Below are 13,936 nucleotides of genomic sequence, written 5' to 3' on the forward strand. Positions count from 1 at the left end.
CCCCCAGTCGTTTGGCTGTCTTATCTCCTTTACCTGGAATGTCGTGGGTTCGATCCCAACCCCAACGCCTGCTGTATATTTGGAGTTTGCGTGTTCTCCCCTCCACATTTAGAATCAACACACGCTTAGAGTATTTGGCTGATATAAATGTCCACATAATAAGCCACTTGAGCTGTAATTTGTGGCCAAAAAGCTGCATAGCTCAGTGGGCCTTAATTGTTAAAATAAAAAATTGCAATAAAGTAAAATCATTAAGATTCAAAGTCCGTTCTGAGCGAAAGTCTCCGTGCTTGCACTGGCAACGAGTTCTGACTCACCTTTCCGCTGGCGGCCCTGAGCCCCCGCGGTAGGAAATTCCACATTGCCATGGCAGGGGATTGGTCACATGGAGGATTGGTCACATGGGGGATGTCCCCCCCCCCCCCCATCAGCTCGTGGCCATCGCGGCTGGCTTCCTGGAGAGGCCGGCGGTCGGTGAGATCTTCGCTGCCAACTTCGCAACGCTGATCGCCATGTTCGACCAGGAGCTCGAGGCCAGCAAACAGATCTACGATCAGCACGTGGCGCTGGTGAGTCACCCAGCCGTTAGCGCGCTCACCGCTCGTTTTGCCGAGGTGCGCGGTTCGAATCCGGCGGCCGCACCGGTTATTGCCGTTGGGAGCAATAACCAGAAAGCACACGTGCAATGTTGAACTTCTTTCGCACCGTACGTAGCCAACCGTGCAAATCGGATGTGCGCATACGCTCAGCGCTTTGTTTGCTACAAAGCGATTCTTCCACTTTTTGCACAATGTGAAACGTGCGCCGTTATAACACAAAATGCGCGCCTTTATAACGCAGAACGCGCGCCGTTATAACACAGACTGCACGCTGTTATAACGTGGAACACGCGTCGTTATAACATGGAACTCGCACTGTTATAACGCGGTTTCGTGAGCGGTTGATGACGAACTATTTTCTTGAGTTGCGTGGCTGAGCGGTACAGTGATACAGTATGCAAAATTATACCGTGAAGCGGTGGCGTACCCTCAGTTACTTGTCACACCATCTTACTGCGTGTGTACGTAGAAGTATGTCCTATCTCGCCAAATTTGATCGTTACATTATTTCATGTGTTGCACACTCGAAATGAAGGACGTGGGCAGGTGCTCCAAATCGAGGGCAAGCACATTTATTTATTGTGGTTAATATTAATCTTGTGAAGAACAGCACCGTCACTCTGTAAAATGCAACAGCACGTGTGTTACAACCAGCCTTGCTCCCGAGCCGCCATTAACCATGTGACTGGTATATCCGCGCGGTCATTCAATAACCCTGCCAGCCACCTACAGGCCCGACTCAGTCATCACATGCTGCTGTACACACATGCATTGATGCACTGCACAGCACATCAGGACTTTCACAGAACCACACTTTACTCCCTTGCTGCACAAGGACATAATTAAAAGAGTGATCCATTCCTAATGTGCCACACATGGATAAATTATTTTCGCTTAACGCCTCGAATGAGGCCTAACAGTGCCACTACCACACGCCATCTGCTTCACTCACAGTGGACGTTAAAAGATCCCCGTGGCGTTCATTCGCGAGATGAGTCCGTCGCGTGCCACCGCCAGGGTCAGATTTTGGCGAATTCGAAAGTTACTCCGCAGATTACCCAGAAGCAGAGGTCGCAATCGGGTAGCCGATACCCGTACCCTACTCGATACCCGGCAACCCGTACCCGGCCGGGTACCCGTTTGCGACCCTGGTGCGGCCGGGTACGAGTACGGGTAAGGAATCAAAACCCGTTTGCGACCTCTGCCCGGAGGGGTTTACACACACACGCAGCCTCGACAATTATCGCCCCCTACTGGCAGACTTATTTTCTCCCCTTTGTCGCTCTTGCAAGTGAGATGTAAACCCTGGGGGGTCTTTTGAGTTCTCAACTGGGTTAATGCAATAAAAACTCGAAACTTGAAACTTGACACCTGTCCGGTAATTTGGCACCTGGGGTGGCAGGAATCGATGTTGGACCAAGCCCTCGGTGGCATTGCGCTGAACGGTGTTCATGTTCACTGCACAACTTGGATACACCGAGGTGTGCGATAATAATTTGGCATGCCTAGAGAAACTCCCGAGAGGCATGGCGTTATCATCACCATCATCATCATCGTCTCTATTTTAAACTGTAAACAATTTTTAGTTTGCCAGGTAAGGCCCACTCACCTATAGAGCTCTTTTTCATAAGCGACCTGGCCACAAATGAGAGCTCAACGAAGTGGCTTATCACGTGAAAAGTTATAGCGGCCAAATACTCTCGACGCACGTCGATTCTCAATGTCGAGATAAAAACCGGAGGACCCCGATAAACACCCACACAACCACTGAAATAGAGAGAGACACGCAAACTCCAAATATACAGCAGTAGTCAGGGTCGGGGTCGAACCCTGAACCTCCTGTATACCGAGCGACGGAGTTGACATCTCGCCACCGCTGCGCTCCTCCCATCCAGTACATGATGTGCCCTGTGCCAGTCTAGCCAAGCGGGGGGGGGGGGGCTGGTGGCAGCTGTCTCTGTGCGACATAAGGGGAACGGCGCACCGCACAGCGATCGGGCATTTGTCTGCGAGGATTGGGGCCAATGTTGCTACGCGGCTTCCAAATTGACCTGTGAGCAAATTGATCGAACTTTACGTGAGTGACTCCATCAAGCAGTCCTCGCTCTCCTCTCCGTAGCGAGTGGACCAAACGGAGATTAGATTTGTGAAACTTCCACACTTCAGGGTGTAATGTAGCCTATCGTTAAAAGTTAGTTTTATCAAGCTCTTCAACAAATTGATCTCCGTGACGTCTGCGGCCGCTCTTGCTTCCGTTCCTGAAGACGCTCCCCAGCGTCGTGGAGCGAAACGTCGGACATCGTGCCAAACAACACTCGGCGCAACTCGAAAACCAGCCGGAGAGCTCCACAGCGCAACTGCAAAAATCCCGGAGTGGTGAGACTTTTATTGCTCTTTTTTTGTCCTTTCCTCAGCTCAAGAAAGGACGAGGCCTCGTCAACAAGAACATGCCCGCGACTGCCGGGAGCCTGACGTGGGCCAAGCAGCTCGGCCAGAGGCTGCAGAAACACAAGAGGCAGTTTCGCTTCATCAGCCACCCGTGAGTGCCCCTTGAGAGACACAAAACACGTTCCTTCGGAGTGGGCAGGTAGGAACTTGGTTGGACAGCGCATTCGTGCACGACAGACAAATATGCACGGCAGACAGACAAATAATCCCTGGTGGGCAGTGTGGAACCTGTTGTTCCTACCTGTATAAAAGATAACTTGACTTGAGGTAGCCAGGCAGCCAGCCAGGTAGCCAGCCCCCTTAACTATCGGCCCCTCCCCCTTGCTTAGGCCCCTCCCCTGACCACCCCCCATATCCTTAGGCCCCTCCCTTGACCCCCCCTCCCTTAGGCCCATCCTCTGACCCCCCCCCCCCCATCAGGCCCCTCTCTTGACTCCCCCCTTCCTTAGGCCCCTCCCCTGACCATCCTCCCTTAGGCACCTCCCCGTTCCCGGCAGTAGGTCTCCACCAATCAAAGAGCTGTTTATATTATATATATATTTATGCACGACAGACAGTCAGGCAGACAAATAATCCCTGGTGGGCAGTGTGGAACATATTGTTCCTACCTGTAAAACTTTGGAACTGCTGGGCAGCCCCTCCCAGTTCTCAGGTATCCCCCCACCCTTTGCCCGTGTCATGAATGTGGAACAAAATCCCAATTTTTGTCACGGTTTGGGAAAGATGTTTTGAAACCACAGAAAATTAGTAATGTTTGCCATGTAAACAGAACGTGCCAATGCGTTACTAGTACAGCACACCGGTGTGTTGGAGAGTAAGGCTACAACATTTACACAACATCCCACTGTTATTTTCCACACTCAACTGTTTTCCTTTTCCCCTCCAAGCGCGGTCTTCCGAGTTGAGCCTCAAACTCTCTCCACGAAAAAGAAGTTTCAGCATACACGCTCACAAACCACACACGTGCTCCGGTGGACATCTTGCGGATTTCAACTTCAGAACTTCGGCTGCTGAAGTTGCCCGCAATAAATGCGCAGCAAAAGCTGTGAAGAAGAGATTCCCAGAGATTTTACTTTTATTAATTTTTTTTACCTACGTGACTTTACCGAAAAAACCTAAGAATATGAATAAGAGATTCCCACACACGTGGCCCAGCCCATAAATCCGCACGTGGGTCACGGGGCGGCTCGGAAACCCGAGGCGCGAATGTGTAGGAGTTTATCAATTTACTTACTTGACGCATCGAAGTTCAGGATCAGCGTCTGTTATTTAGCCTGGAGGAATCCGATGAGCTGTGAAGCTCTTGTAGGGGCGGGTCAACAGGTTGCAAATTGCCAACTAGTCGCTGGATTCCGTTGAGATGAAGGTGATCATACTTTCAATTTTGCCGCGAACATTGTTATACTGCGCTATCCAACGCAGGTCTGGGTCTCCGCTTTACTACCCCGCACCGATCCAGCGTGGTGAAGCATGGTAAAGAACACTCTCTCATGAGTAGGGAGGCCTTTTTTGCATCCGTTCCTTATTTTATTTCAAACGATATTTCTATTTAAACCCAACGTCTTATTTCGACGGGGGAGGGAGGGGCGATAGAAACGTGAAGTCGTTAAGATCGCGGGATATTGACACAGTGGTTTGTGGAGGACTTCTTCCAGTAGTAGATTGATCATGGCTGATGACGGTGATGACAGAAACGCTGCTATCGTTAGTGCACGGGCAGAATAACTATAAACTAAACTATGAGAAGAGGATTTCCCCTTTTATCTGGCAACAAAACAGGTGTTAAGGTGTTAGGCGTCCTCTGGTCTAACACCTTTTGAGACTAGGCTCTAAAGAAAGCTGTCTCTGGTGTGGACCATTCAGTTTCAGAGACAATGCATATATTATCAGAGTGTGTTTTTTGTTTGCATTCTTACCACAAGTATTGTGGTTAATGCAGACATGATTCCTTGTAAAGGTTTCAGTTTGGTGTTTTAACATCTTAACACCTGTTTTGTTGCCAGAAAAAAGGGGAAAACCTATTCTCATATTTTGGTACTGGCAAAGGAGGTCCGAAACTAAACTATTTTAACTTATCAGGTAAGGCCCACTAAGCTATATAGCTCTTTTTCATCAGCGACTTGGCCACAAATGATAGGTCAATGGAGTGGCTTATCGCGTGGACATTTATTGCAGCCAAATACTCTGAACGCACATTGATTTTAAATGTGGATGGAAAATCCGGAGGACCCGGAGAAAAATAAACGCGACCACGTGGAGAGAGAGAGAGACACACGCAAACTCCAAATATACAACAGGCGTCAGGGTCGGGATCGAACCCACGAACCTCCTGTATACCAGGCGAGGTAGTTCACATCTCATATTCTTAGATTTTTTTTCGGTAAAGTCACGTAGGTAAAAATTTTAAATTAATAAAAGTAAAATAAAAATTAAATAAAAATCACGACGTTTCGGAGGCAACACAAGTTTCCGTCTTCAGACGGAACCGTCACAGCACGATAGCTGTATCAAGTGAGAGAAATTCCAAGGAAACAGTCCTTGTATATGTAATAAACCTTCTTGAGACGGCTTCCGGAATCAGTCCTTTTTATTTTCAACTTCCACAGTTACACTTCACACACTCCCCGTTGCTGACAGACAACGGGAAGCGGGCAGACTCCCCGCCAAGTCCCCACCGCGCACGTGGCACCCAGAGCCCCGTACGCGCGTGACTCCTGCTCTTCTCGTTCCCAAGTCTGCTCCCGACCTCTCTCTCTCTCTTAATCCCTTCGTCACGTGGTACCCCCCAGCCAATCCTCCATAGACAGCGTTGACTGTTCCCGATGGTTCCCTGTCAATCCCGGGACCACGCCTCTGATCCGGCTTCCCATTAGCGGAGGCCCCGATTGGCCAGGCCAATCACCCCTGCTAACATGCCGTGATCACGCCGAGGCCATGCTCCCTAGCTCACCCCTTATTGGCTACAAAGCGGGACCGGCAAGCCAATCCCCACGTGAACCCTCTATGGCTGTTATTACATATATATACTGGTTGAGGGTGGGAGGAGCCAAGGTAGGCCCTGAATATTATTTTTGTGAGGTTCGGTGCGTCTGAAGCACGCTGTTAGGAATGAGCCTTTGTTGTGTAAACTAGGTGCAGATGATGTAAAGGTACTTTTATTAATTTAAATTTTTTACCTACGTGACTTTACCGAAAAAACCTAAGAATATGAATACTTGCAGTTACGAAAGCTTCAAATCTAGAAGTTCACATCTCGCCATGTGGAAGGGGGTGGGGGGGGATAAATCACAAAAAATCTCCGCACAAAACTCCGACAGAACAAACGACGCCGGAATGTCGCTGTCCCTTCAACGCTGCGAGGATCGGAGCTGATGTAGGTGCGACGCAAATCGAAAGGAACCCACGTGATCTTTTCGTTCTTTCACCAACCGCACCGTGAAATTAAAATTTCAAACTGAATGCGCATTATCATTTAATTTGAAAAGGTACCATTATGCCATCAATAATATGAAAAAAACACTGACCATGATTGTATCACCCTGACACGAGACATTGACCCGCCTGCCATTCCCTCGTACCCCCTTTTTTCTCCCAAAGTGCGCGCTAAAAAAAAAAAAAATACTCCACGCTTTTCCACTCCCGAGATCGTTGAACCTCACGTCTTTTGACCTACATTTCCAGCGGAATTACAGGATTATGATTGTTATTAAACGTTTTCAAATGTAGCTAGTCACTCTTTCCACTCAACCCCAGCCCCCCCTGACTCGACGTTTTCTTTTTCCTTTCCCGCGCGCACTTAAGAGATGGAAATTATCTCGCGAACAATTGGCAAATTGGAAAGGAAAAGAAAAAGTTGGGGCAGCCGCTACTTTGCCTAAGTAATGCGCGCCCCCACGGGGTCTCGCTCAAGGGCACGGTGCCTTTAGAAGTGCGGCTCGCAGCTAGCGGAAAGGAAACGTCGCGCCGGGAGCGGATTTGAAAAATGCCGTGGGTTCTGCCGAATTGCCCGTGAAAGGCTTTTGTATCATAGCCGTTTTTTTTTTGCTGTTTTAAACGGCGACTGCGGCGACGACGATGACGACGATTTTTTTTTTGCACGCGGGCCTCCGCCACCAATATTGTGAGTCGCGGCTGATGCGTCGGGTCAGATCGCCGCGCGGAGCGAAGCGTGTCGCCCACTGTGTGTCGGACGAGGCCGGAGGACGTTATTACGCATTCAGGCATTCGCGCGACGACGCTGGCTGTAACGGACAGCGCAGCGTAGAACCCGATGTTTTTATTTATTTAAAATGCGCGTGGATCGCTCTCCACAAAGTGGAACGTTTGTTGACGTTGACTTTATCCATTTGGCTGCGTCGGGTGGAGGAGGGTGGACGACACACGTTCGAATTTTAATCGATCTATTGCATGTGAAGCGCTGACCCAAGGAACAATTATGGGCGGAGGTGGTGATGATGATGGGGCAGTGATGGTTGTGGCAGGGATGATGATGATGAGGCAGGCGGTGATGGTTGTGGCAGGGATGGTGATGGTGATGATGGTGATGATGGGACAGGCAGTGCTGGTTGTGACAGGGATGGTGATGGTGATGATGAGGCAGGCAGTGATGGGTTGTGACAGGGATTATGATATGAGGTCTTTTAATTTTAGACACAACGCCTAGCCCGTACATCAAAACTCATCTTAAAGAGGGTGCTGCTACCTTGGGATGTTTGGCGGAGGAAACCAGAGAACCTGGAGACCACCCTCCACGCGTGCGCGGGAGGGGAGTGGGGGAGAATGCTCATAGCTCCGCACAGATAGATTCAAAAACCACCGTTCTGCTGCCATCTCCCTCATGCTGGGTGGATTGGATGTGGACAACAACGATGATGATGGTGAGGGGAATAACGACAACCCTGACGACGATTATCATGACAACAGTAGTGACAGTTGTGATGATGATGATGATGACGCAATAATAACGATGACAGTAACGACACGTTCAATGGTAATGCTGATAAGGACAATTGCAATGACGATCGGCGACGCCGGTGATGATGATGATGACGACGACGAGGACGATGGCGACGATGGTAACAATGACAACGATGACGGTAAGAGTGACGATGACGACGATGACGACGACGATGATGATGACGATGATGACGATGGCCACGATGGTAACAATGACAACGATGACGGTAAGAACGACGATGACGACGATGACGACGACGATGACGATGATGACGATGGCCACGATGGTAACAATGACAACGATGACGGTAAGAGCGACGATGACGACGATGACGACGACGACGGTCAGGACGACAACCCTGACGACGGCGACGGCTTGGCAACAGCGGCCTGCGCGCGCTGCGCCACCACGGCAGGTCGATGGAGAGCGAGGAGGCGCGCGTCGCGTTCGACAAGTACGAGGAGATGATGGCCCTGCTGGCGCGCCACGAGGACGACGCCTTCGCCCAGTGGGAGCGCGGCGTCGACGAGGTCTGCCGCTTCAGCCTGGACCGCCCGCTACTCCTCCGTCTCCACGGCGACGGCAGCCTCAGGGTCAACTTCAGCTCCCAGGTGAACCCTCCCGGCCTCGCCCTCCGATAGCCAACAATGGGGTTAACCATGGCGCGGTGGCTCGGAGATGTTAACAACCTCGCCTGGTATACAGGAGGTCGTGGGTTTCGATTCCGACCCCTGACGCCTGCTGTACATTTGCAGTTTGCGTGTTCTCCCCCGTGGTCACGTGGATTTTTCTCCGGGTCCTTCGGTTTTTCCCTCCACATTTAGAATCAACACGCGTTTAGAGTTTTTTGCCAACTGCTATGTATTTCCACGTGATAAGCCGCTTCGTTGGGGCTATTATTGATGGCCAGGTCGCTTCTAGAAAAGAGCTACATAGCTCAGTGGGACTTACCGGGTGGGAAAAAGACAAGTTGAGTTGAGCAACGTGATTCCTGATCAGCTTGCCTGATGGTGCTGGATGTAACCGAACGCGCGTGTCGATCGCTCTCCCAATCGCCCATTTCACCGGCGTGGTGGTGGCGCTGCTGCTGCTGCTGGGGGCGGTAATAACTCAGCCACGTTTGTTCATCGCGCGACACCTTCACGTGGGTGGGTGGGTGAGTGGGTGGGTGGGTGAGTGGGTGAGTGGGTGGGTGAGTGGGTGAGTGGGTGGGTGGGTGAGTGGGTGGGTGAGTGGGTGGGTGGGTGAGTGAGTGAGTGGGTGGGTGAGTGGGTGGGTGAGTGGGTGGGTGAGTGGGTGGGTGGGTGAGTGGGTGGGTGAGTGGGTGGGTGGATGAGTGGGTGAGTGGGTGGGTGAGTGGGTGGGTGAGTGGGTGGGTGAGTGGGTGGGTGAGTGGGTGGGTGGGTGGGTGAGTGGGTGGGTGGATGAGTGGGTGAGTGGGTGGGTGAGTGGATGAGTGGGTGAGTGGGTGGGTGGGTGGGTGAGTGGGTGGGTGGGTGGGTGAGTGGGTGGGTGGGTGGGTGAGTGGGTGGGTGAGTGGGTGGGTGGGTGGGTGAGTGGGTGAGTGAGTGGGTGGGTGAGTGGGTGGGTGGGTGAGTGGGTGGGTGGGTGAGTGGGTGAGTGGGTGAGTGGGTGGGTGAGTGGTTGAGTGGGTGGGTGGGTGAGTGGGTGGGTGAGTGGGTGAGTGGGTGAGTGGGTGGGTGGGCTGCAGTGACGTTGCCGGGAGGAGCGTGGCACACGACACAGAGATCTGACCCCCGGCGCGATCGTTTACGGATCTTAACGTCGGTCGCGGAATGCCTCGAGGCGTTCAATCAGTCGAGCGCACCCGGCGTTGGCCTTGCCGTTCTCATTGTGCTGCGCGAGGCCATCGCCGCGATAGGCTTATCGCCGCGCCTCCGACGAGCGCGATTGGCTCCGTGCGGTGCGAGAGACACACGTGCGCACGTGCGGATGCATTCCAAGCATCTGCTGCTTTGCTGCCGTCCCAGCTGTCCGCCGTGCTGCGCGAGGTCAAGTACCTGCAGCACCTGGAGCTGCGCGGAGCGATCCCCGCCGCGGCGCTCGCCATCTTCCACAAGCGGGGAGCCATCAACCAGGTGTGTCCCTCTCTCTCCTCTCTCTCTCCTCTCTCTCGCCACCGCCGTCGTCACGGCCGTGCCGTCGCGAGCAGCGGCGACGATGACGACACAATGCGCGCGGGAAATCGGACAGCCGACAGAAATCGCCGATCGGCCGTAGAAATGTGTATGTATCTCTGGAAGAAAAATCGGCGTTGGTGTTTGCCCGTACGATGTGAGTGCCACCATCGGAATGCCATTGCGTTTGCCCGGAGGGGAGAGGCAGCTGTAGCCGCAATCTCCGCTGAGAAATGTTGCCCAATGGGACGATTTTTGCCGTGCGTCGACTTTTGTTCCGCAAAAGGGATTGGCAAATGCGAGGGGCGTCAAAGTATTTCTCGCTCTCACCGTCGTTACCGTGCGGGAGATATACCAGCGGTCTCCTTAACACCATTCTCTCACGTCGTCGCCGCTACATCCCTCCTCCTCCTCCTTCTCTCCTCCGCCTCCTCTCCTTCCCTGCTTGCCCTTCTCCATCTTCCATCTTCTTTCGCTTCTCTACTCCTCGTTCTCCTATTCCCTCCCCTTCCTCCTTCTACACCTGTTCCTCTTCCCTCCTCCCTCCTCATCCTCCCTCCTCTTCCTCCCTCCTCCTCCTCTCCTCCCCCTCCTCCTCCTCTCTTTCCCTCCTTGCCCTTCTCTCTCTTCCCTCCTCCCTCCTCATCCTCCCTCCTCTTCCTCCCTCCTCCTCCTCTCCTCCCCCTCCTCCTCCTCCTCTCTTTCCCTCCTTGCCCTTCTCTCTCTTCCCTCCTTGGCCTTCTCTCTCGCCCTCCTTCTACTCCTCTTCCCTCATCCTCCCTCCTCTTCCTCTCCCTCCCTCCTCCTCCTCCTCCTCTTCTCCCCCTCCTCCTCCCTTTCTCTCCTTGCCCATCTCCCTCTTCCCTCCTCTTCCTCCTCCTCCTACTCCTCTTCCCTCCTCCCTCCTCATCCCCTTCTCTCCTCTGCCCCCCCCTCCTCCTCCTCTCCTCCCCCTCTTCCTCCTCTTCTCTTTCCCTCCTTGCCCATCTCCCTCTTCCCTCCTCTTCCTCCTCCTCCTACTCCTCTTCCCTCCTCCCTCCTCATCCCCTTCTCTCCGCCCCCCCCCCCTCCTCCTCCTCCTCCTCCTCCTCTCTTTCCCTCCTTGCCCTTCTCTCTCGCCCTCCTACTGCCCCCCTCCCCCACTCCCCCACTCCTCGTCGTCGTCGTGTGCGACGGCTCAGTTTGTGAGCAGCCTGGAGCTGGTGGCCGAGGGCTACAACCGCGTGCAGCGCTCCCTGCTGGAGGTGGAGTTCCCGCTGGTGGCGGCGCAGCTGGCGCGTGTCGACGACAAGCTGGGCCCCGGCGCTCGCCGCCGTCACCTGGCAGCAGTGCGAGGTGCATGGGGGGGGGGGGGGGCTGCCACCCGCCGTCGATTTTGATATTTGTGGGCGGGAGGGCAGTGGGGGGATGGCGACGGCTAAACTGGGCTCATTGTGGGAGGGGGTGGGGGGGCATGAGAGATGGTGGAAGCCCGTGGAAGACCACCATCCATCAGTTGACTAATCATGGTGGATGATGATGACGACGAGGACGATGATGATGATAATGACGACGACGATGATGATGATGATGACGACGATGATGGTGACAATCGCGACAATAATGATCATGGTGATGATGATGTATGTATGTTGACCTTCTTCCGCACCGTGCATCGCCAACCGTGCTAATCGTAGGTGCGACAACAAAAACAAGCACTTGATCAAGCACAACGACGACGACGACGATGTCGACGACGATAACGAGTCTCGTGTCGCCGTGACGTGCGACCGTCGGCAACGGGGTCGAAAACAAAGAGACGAAACGAGGAGCACACGCTCGGCCTGAAGAAGAGCCTCACCCCAGCGCGCGACCTCCTCCGTGGGCTTTCACGTGCCGCCCTTCGCTGGCCCTGACCCCGCGACCCCCCCCACCCCCCCCCCCCCCCCCCCCCCCGACGCAGAGCGAGGACACCTGGGCGTACGTGCGCGACCTCTGCGAGCTGGTGGGCGACCTCGACTCGCGCCTGCAGCGCTCCAAGGCGAACGTGGAGCGCATCCAGGCGCTGGCGCGCTCCTGGGCCGACGCGCCGCTGCACGGCCGGCGCGACGGCCGCGGCGACCCCCCGCCGCTCCTCCTGGCCGGCCGCGTGGAGCGGCTCGCCAAGCGGCACCGCGCCGTCCGCGACGACGCCGACGCCATCCACCGCCTCGTGCAGGTGCGGCCACGGTGGGGCCACGGTGGGGCCGGGTGGGGGTGCGGCGTGACGTGCCACCGGATAAGGTGGTGGAAAGAACCTCGAGGTGGATGCAGTGGTGTGCTGCTGGGTAAGGTGGTGGGTCGTGCCTAGAGGGAGAGGGGCATGGTGGATGTGGTGTGCTGTGCTGCTGGGTAAGGTGGTGGGTCGTGCCTAGAGGGAGAGGGGTATGGTGGATGTGGTGTGCTGTGCTGCTGGGTAAGGTGGTGGGTCGTGCCTAGAGGGAGAGGGGCATGGTGGATGTGGTGTGCTGTGCTGCTGGGTAACGTGGTGGGTCGTGCCTAGAGGGAGAGGGGCATGGTGGATGTGGTGTGCTGTGCTGCTGGGTAAGGTGGTGGGTCGTGCCTAGAGGGAGAGGGGTATGGTGGATGTGGTGTGCTGTGCTGCTGGGTAAGGTGGTGGGTCGTGCCTAGAGGGAGAGGGGCATGCTGGATGTGGTGTGCTGTGCTGCTGGGTAAGGTGGTGGGTCGTGCCTAGAGGGAGAGGGGCATGGTGGATGTGGTGTGCTGTGCTGCTGGGTAAGGTGGTGGGTCGTGCCTAGAGGGAGAGGGGCATGGTGGATGTGGTGTGCTGCTGGGTAACGTGGTGGGTCGTGCCTAGAGGGAGAGGGGCATGGTGGATGTGGTGTGCTGTGCTGCTGGGTAAGGTGGTGGGTCGTGCCTAGAGGGAGAGGGGTATGGTGGATGTGGTGTGCTGTGCTGCTGGGTAAGGTGGTGGGTCGTGCCTAGAGGGAGAGGGGCATGGTGGATGTGGTGTGCTGTGCTGCTGGGTAACGTGGTGGGTCGTGCCTAGAGGGAGAGGGGTATGGTGGATGTGGTGTGCTGTGCTGCTGGGTAAGGTGGTGGGTCGTGCCTAGAGGGAGAGGGGCATGGTGGATGTGGTGTGCTGTGCTGCTGGGTAACGTGGTGGGTCGTGCCTAGAGGGAGAGGGGTATGGTGGATGTGGTGTGCTGTGCCCAGGTATGTGGCCGCTCGTATCTAGAGCCATATGAATACTGGATGCGGTCAATCGTTTCCAGGTGCCTGGTAGACTGGAGTAGGTGGTGAGTGAACAGTAGCCGATGTCGTATCGATGGGAACACGGGATGCAGTGTGCCGGGTGAAGACCCAGACGGGCCAGGCCGTCACTGTAAGTCATGGGTGCGGTGCACGGCGGGCGGTGGAGGGATTGAGATGTCCTCTGCTGAAGACGACGGGAGGTTGAGGCGGGGGGGGTGATCATCTTAAATTGTGATGACTGTAAAATTGCGTGATAATCATTGCCGTCCTCGTCGTGAGTGTCATCATCAGCAGGGGTGAGCATCGTCGTCATCATCGGCAGTAGCAGCCTCGACACGAACACCGCTATGGGCATCACCGTAATCTTCATCTTGGCTATTAGCAGAGTGACCAAGATCGTCACCATAAGGACCACCACTTCCACCACCTTCAGCACCGCCACCACCATTACATCACTTTCGTGATTGCCGCTTCATCATCCACACGATTGCAACCACCTTCACCATGATCATCATCACCACCCTCGCCACCACCAAAGACAAAGATCCCCCATATAGCCT

At 54.5% G+C, this 13,936-nt stretch overlaps 1 protein-coding gene across 1 annotated transcript in view; it reads left to right on the forward strand.

Annotated features, from left to right (window-relative positions):
- The window catches only part of LOC144724788 (dynein beta chain, ciliary-like), a 37,633-nt gene extending 25,245 nt beyond the window's left edge, over positions 1-12,388 (forward strand). Inside the window, exons 9-15 of the mRNA XM_078604176.1 lie at positions 432-569; positions 3,014-3,138; positions 8,420-8,615; positions 9,996-10,103; positions 11,324-11,477; positions 12,085-12,238; positions 12,340-12,388. Coding sequence (XP_078460302.1) covers positions 432-569; positions 3,014-3,138; positions 8,420-8,615; positions 9,996-10,103; positions 11,324-11,477; positions 12,085-12,238; positions 12,340-12,388 — 924 coding nt within the window. The remainder of the gene's footprint in view (positions 1-431; positions 570-3,013; positions 3,139-8,419; positions 8,616-9,995; positions 10,104-11,323; positions 11,478-12,084; positions 12,239-12,339) is intronic.
- The last annotated feature ends 1,548 nt before the right edge of the window (positions 12,389-13,936 follow it).

The sequence above is a fragment of the Lampetra planeri genome, chromosome 21 (genome assembly GCF_965212315.1).
Source record: "Lampetra planeri chromosome 21, kcLamPlan1.2.h2, whole genome shotgun sequence".
Taxonomy (NCBI): Eukaryota; Metazoa; Chordata; class Hyperoartia; order Petromyzontiformes; family Petromyzontidae; genus Lampetra; species Lampetra planeri.